The 12,594-nt window shown below is 39.8% G+C and overlaps 1 protein-coding gene across 1 annotated transcript in view; it reads right to left on the bottom strand.

Moving 5' to 3' along the window:
• Window positions 1–12,594, bottom strand: part of ADAM17 (ADAM metallopeptidase domain 17) — a 44,501-nt gene that overhangs the window by 21,126 nt on the left and 10,781 nt on the right. The window contains exons 2-6 of the mRNA XM_027556105.1: window positions 8,408–8,540; window positions 7,027–7,157; window positions 6,058–6,146; window positions 3,620–3,788; window positions 1,989–2,122 (exon numbers count right to left, since the gene is read on the bottom strand). Of these exons, the coding sequence (XP_027411906.1) occupies window positions 1,989–2,122; window positions 3,620–3,788; window positions 6,058–6,146; window positions 7,027–7,157; window positions 8,408–8,540 (656 nt within the window). The remainder of the gene's footprint in view (window positions 1–1,988; window positions 2,123–3,619; window positions 3,789–6,057; window positions 6,147–7,026; window positions 7,158–8,407; window positions 8,541–12,594) is intronic.

Raw genomic sequence — 12,594 nt, 5'->3', positions numbered from 1 at the left:
TTTACCTAAAACAGCCCAAAGAAGTACTCTGTTCACTCTATCTCTTGCCACATACTTAAAAAAAAAAAAAAAATCCTTCAGAAAGTAGTAAGGAGCAGTGGCACACACCACCACCCCTATCCCAGACCCTCCCTAGGCAAAGTTCAGCACCCAAGCACAAGGCAGAAACAGGAGTGAGGTCTCACCACGTCTCCTCTCTCCCATCCTCTGATGGGGGTAGGGGGAGAGGTAGAGTAGAGATCACTGAGGGAGAAGGGACAGTATAATAGCCAAGTATGATCCAAACTACAGTAGGAACAAAATATGCATTACCTATCTTTTCCTTAAGAGAAGACTTTACTGTTCAAACTGGGTAAATGAAGTTTGTTCTGGCAACTGAGAAGCATGTTACAGGTCTAAGAAATTGTTCTTTGCTTATGGTAACTCTAAGATCAAGAAATTCAATTTCTGGGAATTCCATGTGGTCCAGTGGTTAGGACCCTGCCTGCCAATGCAAGGGACACGGGTTCAATCCCTGGTCTTGGAAGATCCCACATGCTGCCCAGTAACTAAGCCTGTGTGCCACAATTATTGAAGCCCGCATGCTCTAGAGCCTGCAAGTCGCAACTAGAGAAAGTCCACACTCAGCAACAAAGACCTAGAGCAGCCAAAAGAAAAAGAGAAATGCAATTTCTAAGACAAGACCTTTCATTATATTCATATTCCTGGTATAATGAACAAAGAAGTAAACTAAGAGCCCCTAATACAAAACCCACACTAAGAAAAGAAGCCTCTCAAGAAAGAATACCTAGGCTTCCCTGGTAGCTTGGTGGTAAAGAATCTGCCTGCCAATGCAGGAGACACAGGTTCAGTCTCTGATCCAGGAAGATCCCACATGCTGTGGAGCAGCTGAGCCCTACACCTGAGCACCCAACTGTTGAATCTATGCTCCCCAACAAGAGAAGCCACAGCAATGAGAAGCCCAAGCATCCCAACAGGAGAGTAACTCGCTGCAACTACAGAAAAGCCCGCACAGCAACCAAGACCCAGCACAGCCAATAAACAAATTAATTTTAGAAAGAAAGAGTTTCTTACTTAGGAACAAGACCTATAGTGACTTCACACACTACTCCTACTACCCTCGTAATAAAATTACTTGACATGGAGGGCAACGGAAAGAAGGGCACAAAAAACGCACAGTATGGGGCCAGCAAGGCGCGGAGAAAGACGGCTTTGCTGCACTGGGCTCTAGCACTACAGAATGAATAGCCACATTCTCTTTAACTCCCTCAACGTCATTTCAGTCACTGCCAAGTGATCACGAGGAATGAGGTCAGACTGATAAAAAATGTCAATGAAATATGATTCCCTTGACTTTTAAAATGACAATAGTAAATGCTGAAAAATCCAGCATCAGTGGTTCTGTAATCTTGCCTTCAAATCTCTGTGTTACAGTTACAACACCACAGTTCCATTTATTTCACCCAGTTACCATCTAACGATTAGATATTTTACATGATACAAACTAAGTGACCAATCCCTCTCATAGACATATATAAGCAAAAAGAGCACACACAAGTTCATACAGATACTTTTCCCCCCACTCTGGAGTATACATCCATATGTCCCACCAAGGGGACCACTGTCATCACAACAGTGATGTTTTCACAGAGTTCAGGTCTATAAAGACAGAAGGTCTACGTTATGAACTTTCCTTAAACATAATATGCATGAAAATTCTGACGTGCAGAAAAGCCTAGTTGAAAGGTAAAACGGTTTTCAAAAATTTGAAAATAGCATCTAACAACTAACAATAATCAAACTGCATTATTGTTTAAATAACGTTAAGAACCTCAGGTGATAGACCTCAAATATTCTAGGAAATCACAAACCATCTGAAACAGATCTCATTTCATGACATTTCAAGTTACAGCAGTCTTCTCTTAAATGGCACTTGCCCGCCTAAGGAATGTTTCTGCCCATTACATCCTCCAATTTCAAATACTCACCAAGTAGTTGGTAGTTGTACTCTCTTCCCCTCTGCCCATGTATTTGTAAAAGCGATGATCTGCTACCACCAATAATTTACACGTGTTCTTCAAGGGATTAGGGTCAGCTCGTCTCTTCACTCGATGAACAAGCTCTAATATGAATTTGGATGCACTATTAAATCAAAATTCACCAAAACAAGGAGTTTTTTTATAGCAAATTTTTAAATCTAGCATATTTTTGAAAACAAATATTATTTGAGCTCAGTATCCTTAACAATATTTGAACAAGAAAATTTGGAGAAAGAAAAGTGAAAATTAAGGATGAGGTTTTCAAACTGTAGAATTCAAGGGACTTCCCTGGCATTCCAGTGGTGAAGACTCCGCACTGCCACTGTAAGGGCGCAGGATCAGTCCCTGGCTGAGGAACTAAGATCCCGAATGCCTTGTGGTGCCGCCAAAAAAACAGTAATAATAAAAAAGTTTAAAAAAAGTGTAGAATTCAAAAACAAGGAAAAGTGTAAAAGTACTTCACAGAATACAATAACCACCTATCTACTGCTCGACTATGGAGGTGTCATTTTTTTCTAGAAGAAGTCTACAAATTAACTAAAGTAACAGCAAAAATATCCAGATACTCCGACATTAGAAAACTAGCGAGGGACTTCCCTGGCAGCGCAGCGGTTAAGACTCCGCGCTCCCACTGTGGCAGGTGCAGGTTTGAGCCCTAGGCAGAGAATTAGGATCCCACAGGCCACTTGGCATGGCCAGAAAAAAATTTAAAAACAAAATAAAACTTGATCTTTTTTTTTTTAATTGGAGGTTAATTACTTTACAATATTGTATTGGTTTTGCCATATATCAACATGAGTCCACCATGGGTGTACACGTGTCCCCATCCTGAACCCCCCTCCCACCTCCCTCCCTGTACCATCCCTCTGGGTCATCCCAGTGCACCAGCCCCAAGCATCCTGTATCATGCATTGAACCTGGACTGGCAATTCGTTTCATATATGATATTATACATGTTTTAATGCCATTCTCCCAAATCAACCCACCCTCTCCCTCTCCCACAGAGTCCAAAAGACTGTTCTACACATCTGTGTCTCTTTTGCTGTCTCGCATACAGGGTTATCGTTACCATCTTTCTAAAAAAACTTGATCTTTAAATAAAACAGCAATAAATGGGTAGACGATCTTTAAAACACTCTAAATTCATCTGTCCCAGGGCTGCTAATCTTCTTTTAGACAAAACATACCCCTCTTGCTACCAACTGATTGCTTATAAACGTATCTGAAGATTGTTTTTTCACCGTACTATTCTGTCATTTCTAAATACCTGCTAATGAAAATGTTTTTCCTCAGATTATTCAATTTCCCCTTTCCCCAATCTTTTTTCTAGTGTTTTCAATTATTACAGGCAAAAAAAATGTAACTTAAGAAATTTCTGAACAATATTGTTTCCTGTCTATAGCCATACCACCCTGAACATACCTGATCTCTCCTGAACAAAACTATTTTTAAGCCAAAATTAATACTATAGTTACTTGATAATCATGGTTCTTTTTTCTTTTAAATCAACTAATAACCACCCCTACTGAAGACAGCTGTTATGCTTGCTTTTTATTTGAAATGTATGTTTTTCATCTTACCATCAGGTGGCTCGCTGTCTACCAGGCCTTTTGGAAGCAACTCTTCATTATTCGCCTTTATATAACCACACACTTTTGGAGACTGCAAACGTGAAACATTCTTGATATCTTCAGATTTATAAACTAACATTCTTTTGTCTTTAGTATCATTAATTAGTCTCCAAAGCGGCTAAAATAGAAAACAAATATAACTGAGATGGAAAATATAAAAATGCTTAACTATTAAATTCTTATACCATTCTTTGCCTATTTTTAGATATCAGTAACATTCATTTCCAGGTTAAGTAAACTGACTAGTCAAGACCAAGTTCTTCTCTGTAAGGACACTGGTCTCATCAGAATTAGACAGCTCATACAAAAAAAGATGCTACGTCTGTGTATCTGTGCATCTGGTGTCTCCATATCCATCATGGAAATGAAAATCAAAAACTGAAGGACACCATATCCACTACAATAGCTGTAATCAAAAAGACATACAACAACAAGTAAGACATGTAACAACAATTGGCAAGGAGGTGGAGAAACCCTCATCTACTGCTCATGAGAATGGAATATGAAATACAGAATGCAATAAATGTAAAATGCTGAGGATGTAAACTGCGGTCACTATGGAAAACAGTGCAGCAGTTTCATAAAAAGTTAAAAAGGGAGTTACCATATGACCCAACAATTCCATTCCTAGTATATTACATACCCAAGAGCAATGAAAACATAAGCTCACATAAAAACCTGTTCAAAAATGTTCATAGCAGGATTAGTCATAACAGCCAAATAGTAGACACGATGCAAATACCCAACTGATGAATCAATAAACAAAATGTGGTATATCCAAACAATGGAATATTATTTGGCAATAAAGAGAAATGGTGTACTTGACACATGCTATAAGATGAATGAACATCAAAAACATTCTAAATGAAAGTAGCCAGACACCAAAAGATCACATGTTGTGTGATTCCATTTATATGGGTTGACCAAGCAAATCTAAGGAAACAAAAAGACAAATATAAACAGACAGAGAATAGATTAGTGATTTCCTAGAGCTGGCAGAGTTGGGGGTGGGAAGCAGACAGCGAACTTCTAAGTGAGTAATAAACCACTTGATCACTTTAAAAATCACTAATCTCATGCTAAAGTCCTTCAACAAACCTGATGAGTTTACTTTTAAGTGACCATTTCACAGGAAAATGTTAATTATGATCATTTTTGTACTTGGTGAAACAGAGACGAATGAATAAAAACAGAATTCCTAACTGTCCCAAAGGGAATTATTTGGAAAAGTGAGGAATCTGAGAAAATTTAACTTGGATGTTAGGGCTTCCCTGGTGGCTCAACAATAAAGAATCCTCCTGCAATTCAGGAGACCACCTGTGATGCAGGAGACATGGGTTCAAGCCCTCGGTCAGAAGATCCCCTGGAGAAGGAAATGGCAACCCACTCCAGTATTCCTGCCTGAGAAATCTCATGGATAGAGGAGCCTGGCAGGCTACAGTCCAGGGGGTCAAAAGAGTCAGACACAACTAACTGACTAACCACCATCACCAACTTGGGTCCTAAATGCACACGTTTTTGGACTAAGAAAAGATGATCTTAAGGAAATAAGCAAACATGTGCATTGTGGCAGAAACAATGCTCTGAAACACTCCCCCCACTGTTTATCTTTCTGAGCACAGGAGGTTAGCTTTTCCAGCCTCTTCTGTAGGCAGATCAGAGACAAGAGTTCTGGAACGTGGGCAGAAGTGACGCAGGCCACTTCTAAGCCTGGCCCATAAAATTCCCCTGTGGAATTCTCCAGCTGTTTCCCTTCTGTGGCAACCTCAGAGAACATGTGTTCATGTTCCAGAGTATTCTCTCGAGACGCAGAAAACACTTCAATCCACAAATCAGAAGCAAACGGTTTGTTTTCTGGACCGGTATCTGACATGCAGTGATGTGTCTCACACAAACGTGGCTCCTTTGGGCTTGGTTTCAACTGCTAGGGTTTCAATGAAAGAGTGGTCAGAGCCTGAGTGTCCTATAGCTTCATCTTTTAACTTCTCAGACTATGAACTGTCATCTTTTATTGACCACGTACTTCTAGAGCATCTAGGAAAGAGATTTCCCTTTCATCTTTGAGAAGCTTTACCTTTTGGAGATTATTAAGAGAAAGAATAAAGAAAAGAGGAGGGAAAGAAAGTTTCCTCTTCTATTATCCATCCCACATGTGACTTTCTCTCAATTGTTGTACTTAAAAATACAGAGTGCGTCCTATGACAGTATCTTAGATAAGTTTTTTAAAAGTTTTTCATCTATTTTTCTGGTCTTAAAAAAATAAAATTTAAATACAAGGAAAAAAGAAGTGTAATTAAAGACCTTTTTCTTCCTGAAACAACTGTGAAATGGCTTTCTAAAAATAAGAGACATATGCTCCTTGAAAAAAAATTGACAAGCAGACTTACCTCTATATTATATTCTGCCCCATCTGTGTTGATTCTTATTGTAATATCATCATCTCCAATGTGTGCCAGAACCCTAGAGTCAGGCTCACCTTAAAAAAAAAAAAAAATAGCCATTATTTTAAAAAATTTAAGCCAAAAAAACTATGCACTACTGTCGATAAAAATCAACCACACCCTTCTACAGTGTGTAATGCGCCCAGGCACCATGGAGATCTAAGGAAGACAGGCCCAGAAAGTGGGTGGGTATTCTCACTCCCGAGGAGGAATCTCAACTCTAGTCATCTGAAACTGGCCTCTTTCCCTCAGGTCTCCTATGAGAATTATCTAGAGTGTGTTACAAAACAAAAGAAAGTACAAATTTTCTTCTGGAATAACTTTACCTACTCTGGGGTAAGACAGAGGAGGCAGAAAACATGATCTAGAATATACAGGTTTGGAACTATACTTTTTGAGTATTTTAGGGCCATTTTTTTTTCTTATTGCAGAAAAATTTTCCAGAAGTAAACTGCAATTGCTTGTTTAATATAATTTATTAAATAAATACATGATAAAAGGTAAAATAATTGATCTATGATCCCATCTTCCTTGTTTACAATCTCGTAAGGGAAGTCTACAGTCCTTCCCTGGAGACAAAAGGAGGTTAAATTCCTATGACTTAAGAGGAACTCTACTGTACGATCAAAATACCCAATCAGTAATGACATGCTGGATAATATCCATTTCCTCCTGTTTGCATGCTTCTGTTTCCAGATTTACAAAGCTCAAATAAAAGAGACAAACAATAGAACTTCTTTGCCACCCCATTCTCCTCCCCTCAAAAAAGAAACTACAACTCTAGTTTAATCTGGACACCCAACCTCCCAGCAGTGGTAGCAGTGTTAGTCACTCAGTCATGTCCGACTCCTTGTGACCCCACGGACTGTAGCCCTCCAGGCTCCTCTGTCCATACACAAATGAACACCTACTCACCAACCACATGTCCGCTAAAGAAGTCCTGCCATTTGACGGGGTACTCCCTTTCATCTTTCCCATCTACCACCACGACTTTGAAATTTTTGGAAAAGCGTTCAGTACTTGATGTCAGGTATAATTTAAAATGCCTAAAGAAAGAATGCATCTCAACTTGAAGCACATAAACATGGCAACATCAATAAGCACTTATAACATGTACACTCCTGACCCAATACAGTAATTCATCTTTTAGGAATGTATTCTAAAAGGATACCTAGACAAAGTGTATTTATAAAGATATTCCCTGGAGCACTGTTTGTTATACAGGGGGGAAAATCACTTTGACTAAACAATATCCATCTGCAAGGTACTAAAAACAGGAATATTTATGCAGCTGTTAAAAATGAGGTAAATCTATGCTATCCATATCACCTACACATATACAGATCTATATGCAAAAAATACTCATTAAAATCTTTTGGAAGTTTATAAGGAAACTTGCTGGGTCTGGGAAGTGTAACAGAATTAGAAGTAAAAACCTCTTATACTTGCTGTCTGGATTTTTAGGGAGTGGGGGCCCCAAGCCCTAAGAGATCTTAGTTCCCCCACCAGGGACTGAACCCTCACCCCTGCAGTGGAGGCCTGGAGTATTAACCACTGGACTATCAGGGACACCCCTCTGTAGTTTTTTTTAAAGCTAGGTACATATATTAGTTTAAAATACTTGTTGGAGAAGGCCTATCCCATGTATAAAGAAAAAGTCAGCCCATTTATATCCCCCTGATGTTTGTTTTTTGATATGAATAAAACTCTAAAAAGACTTTGGAAAGAGGCCTGTAATTATCTAACAAATTTACATCTGCAAAACATGAGATATTAAAATTAATGACCAAATAGACCACACATCTATCCATGTATGCTATGACATAAGAGCAATTCAATGAGGAGAGAGCACTGAATTGTAGACCCAGCTCACCACTAGGCTGTGAGCTAAATAAATCCTTTATCTCTAAAGCTCAGTGTCTTCATATATAAAATGAAGACAGTACTCAGTATAAGGCTGACAATTCTAAAGCAGCACCAAAGTATTACAACCATTCAATTAATTAAAATTCTTTGTCAAAATTCCAAAAAATAAATTATACCATCATTAAACAATAATAAACAACCATCATTAACACTTTTGGAAAACACATTTAATTTTTAAAAAATAGTCATTAGTATGAATTTTAGAATAAGCAATACATTATTACAAGAAGCAGGACAGACTATAATTATACTAATCACAAATCTTTACAATGTAACTTTCTAAGATTTAATTAGACACTCCAATTTTTCTGCTTTTACCAAACCAAGTACCCCACTGCCCCAACATTATTTTATGAATACTTGAAATTACCTTTTCAAGGCTGAAAAAGTCAGTAGTGTTTCTAAGTGTGTCGAGGCCTGCAGCTCCCTTTTTCTCACAGAGTGCTGCTGGATATTGGATAAGGAGAGGATATCGTAGTCTGAGAGCAAAGAATCAAGCTTTTCTGAAATAAAGGTAAAAAGATTATTAACACTGAAACCTACGAATCAATTGTAGTATCATTGAAATGAGAGTCAAACAACAAACTCTTCCTGATGTAATGTCCCAGCAGTATCAAAGTATTCTTATCAAACACACACACACACACACACACACCCCTGAATCTAATTAAGAGCAAACTTACAGTTTTTAAGACAAAAAGGGATTAGAGGTTGCCAAATTAAATAACCACCTTAGGAAGTCACCAGCCACACCCAGAATGTTCCATTCCTGCAAAACAAATGACCCAATTTTTCCAGGAAACAAACGGCATGAGAAAGAAGGGAGGGGTGCAGACAGAAGAGACTTGAGAAACAGGAAGCCAGTAGAGATGTGAGCCTTTCGGGTTCCCAGGTCAAACGAGTGGGCTCTGGAAAGAGACCTGGGACACATGAACGTGAGTCCATGTCCATGTCCTGATAATTTTAATACCTCAGAGAGTATCACAGTATGCAATGAACCAACTTCTAAATTCAAGGCATTTATGGCTATATGTTCAGAATTTCTAAGAACAAGGCTGCCTACATGACCTGCCCACTGCCCACCTGGGCAACATCAATTCCTTACCACTTGATGTAAAGTAACAATGAGCAACAAATGTACCAGTGGTCTGGGCAAACCAAACTGGAAAAGCAAATCTTTTATAGAAAAAAACATATTCCAAATTAGAAAGCAAAACAGTGGTGATATCTCTATCACTGTGCCCTCAACAGACGCAGAAAAGCACCCCACGGGACACCAAGAAGTGCAGTGCTAAGACCAAACGAATCCCTAAGAAAAGAAATCTAACACTTTTTCACCAGACTGACTTGGAACCCAAGAAAAGCAAAGCTGCACTGCCACAAAGGCAGAACAAGCCTGAAAGTTCCTGTAAACACTGTAGGTGGAAGCCACTTTATCAACAGCAACTCTGCTGTCTCTCCCACAGTCAGGAAGGTTTCTGGAACACACTTTCAGTGACTTAAGTCTCTGTAAAAACTGTCTAAAAATACTTGAGCCGATGTTTCCTTTCCTCTCAACAACTATCACTGCAGAAGCAACGGTATTCAAAATCATTCCAGTGGACTTAGAATGTCCTCAAAATAGAGCAGCAGGAGCTTAAAATACAAGTCTGTTGCTGCTGCAGTTAAAAATGCTCACAAAACCATTTTTAAAAGAATCTACCCTATACTTTTCTCCATCCTCTTCTCCTAAATACCCTCAACTGGTTCTTTCATCCATTCATTCACTATGAGCCAACCACTGGTCTAAGGGCTAAGATACAGCATTCAACGAGCAAAGTCCTTGCCTACAGCAGTGGGAGAGACAGACAACACTCAAAAACACCCACGCCAGTGCTGTGGGCATGAGTAGGGGAGCAGAGGCAGACAGCAGGGAGGGCCAGTGTCCAGAGTGGCCGAAGAAGGGAAAACGCCTCCCTCTCACATGGTATTCAAGCAAACCTGCGGAGGCACACTGCTATGTAGGCAAAGGAGATTTAATCAAAGTCCATTCAAGGCTCTAACTCAAGATTAAAGGGGTAGCAAATTTCACACTCATTGGGTACCACCCATTTTTTGTTAACAAAAATTTGCCTTTTAATTTTATTCCAGAGGAAAGCTGTTTCAGAAGGCGTAGATCTCCTTTATGCCAATGGATGGTTACTGGTGACTTGACCTTGCTAATTATAATGCTTACAGGCACAATGAAAAACCTTCAAGAAGCTTGTCATTTATTCAACAATTTGAGTGTTTTGTCTCCTACAAGACTCCATACTAGGCATTTCACGTTATCTTCACAAACATCCTTCGGATATTTCCCTACCTTACACATGAAGAAACAGATTCAGAGAGAAGAGTATCGCAGAGCTAACACAGCACAGTACAAGGATTTGAACTGGGTCCTGTCTGGCTGAAAACCTCGACCTTTATTGATTTCAACTTTGAAACTTTAAAAATAGCCTAGCTCTTCCTGGACCCTCCACTTCTTGGCCGCCTCCTTTCTGATGTGTCAATCAAACACGATTCTGCCTCCCTCTGAATTCTGCAGCCTTTTGTTTACACCTCTCTTCTGCATCTTTGAGTTATATTTGTCTTACCTCACAAATAGACTGTAAGACGGCCAAAAGTGAGCTCTGTTTTAAAATCACAGTATCCTTACCTCACAACACCTGGCACAGAACCCTGAACAAAACAGCGTTCCCACGTTCCCAAAATGCACAAATTCTCAATGCTGAGATGCTGACACAATCCTTTAGCCCTTCAACTTCCTTGATACAGGTTGGTACATGGACTGAGCTTCACTCAAGATCATAATCACTCCTACTGACTGGAATACTATAGTTTTATTGTCAACGATACAGGCTAGTTGTTCTCAGAGTGTGCTCCCACAACCAGTACCACCTGGGAATCTGTTTTCTCCTCAGTTCTCCACAATCGGAAATTCTAGGCAAAGGGCCCAGAATTAAGGTGCTTAAGGTGCCTTCCAGGTGATGCTGACGTTCACTCCAGTCTGAGAACCACTGAACTAGGCAACTAAGGAACAACTCAAAGTGAAGGGAAAAATCTTCAAGCGCAAAGATGTTCACTGTTCAGTCTTGGTTAGTTTTAAGAACAAAAAACTGGAAACAAACTAAGTACCTGGCAAACAGACAAGTGACAGCACTTCCTAATGACAAAGAAAAGAAATCTGCAACCATTTAAAAGCTGTCAATAACAGATTTTAAGAACATAAGAAAATACTTATGCTATAATATTAAACAAACAAAGGTAGATTTTAAAATCTATTCATATTGCATGACCTTAACTATGTACAAAAATAGGGCTAGGAAAAAAATAAGAGCAAGATAGTAACATCACTGGTTATCTTTAGGTATTTTTCTATAATAAGCACTTTTAAAAGGGAATTAGCTAAAGCATGTTAAAGTACTTAACTAATATGTTTCCACTGTAATTTACCCTCTTTTTAACTAGAGATCTCAAACCAGACAGCCTGCAGCCATTACAGACAGACAGCAGACGCCTCTTGTCCTGCACTCTTGAGCTCCTGCTCTTATGCAAGCAGTAACCTCTCAGATGCTCAGTATTTCACTGCACTTCACCAACTTCTGGTGATCCAATTTTCCATAGCTTTTTCAAAAGAATTTCTATTTCCCCCATCCAAATCCAAAAATCTCCAAAAACTTAAATATAAAACACGTAACTTCCTGTGGTAGAGTTTACGACAGTCAATACCAGACAATGCTAAGAGAACGATCTTATCAGCTCAGGTCACCTTCATGTTCTCTCTTTCAGAAACTCAACGGCTGCCCAGCACTGTGCACATGAGAACACTTTCCTCGCTTCCTACAAGTTGCTCCAGCAATCACCCTGAACAACCGAGCTTTTCTCATTTCAGCTGCTACAAACAAAAACTGGAAAAAGACACTATTTAAAAGAGTACAGCATATACTTTATACTGTAGTAATACAGTATACTGGGCTTCCCTGATGGCTCAGTGGTAAAGAATCTGTCTGCCAATGCAGGAGACTTAGATTTGAACAGGAGGATCCCCTGGAGAAGGAAATGACAACCCACTCCAGCATTTGTGCCTGGAAAATTCCAAGGACAGAGGAGCCTGGCGGGATACGGTCCATGGAGTCGAAGAGAGTCAGACATGACTTAGGGACTCAGTTCAGTTCAGTTCAGTAGCTCAGTCGTGTCCGACTCTTTGCAGCCCCATGAATCGCAGCATGCCGGGCCTCCCCGTCCATCACCATCTCCCGGAGTTCACTCAGACTCACGTCCACTGAGGCGGTGATGCCATCCAGCCATCTCATCCTCTGTCGTCCCCGTCTCCTCCTGCCCCCAATCCCTCCCAGCATCAGAGTCTTTTCCAATGAGTCAACTCTTTGCATGAGGTGGCCAAAGTACTGGGGTTTCAGCTTTAGCATCAGTCCTTCCAAAGAACACCCAGGACTGATCTCCTGTAGAATGGACTGGTTGGATCTCCTTGCAGTCCAAGGGACTCTCAAGAGTCTTCTCCAACACCACAGTTCAAAA

The sequence above is a fragment of the Bos indicus x Bos taurus genome, chromosome 11 (genome assembly GCF_003369695.1).
Source record: "Bos indicus x Bos taurus breed Angus x Brahman F1 hybrid chromosome 11, Bos_hybrid_MaternalHap_v2.0, whole genome shotgun sequence".
NCBI classification, from domain to species: domain Eukaryota; kingdom Metazoa; phylum Chordata; class Mammalia; order Artiodactyla; family Bovidae; genus Bos; species Bos indicus x Bos taurus.
This window is presented reverse-complemented; position numbering and strand designations above follow the sequence as displayed.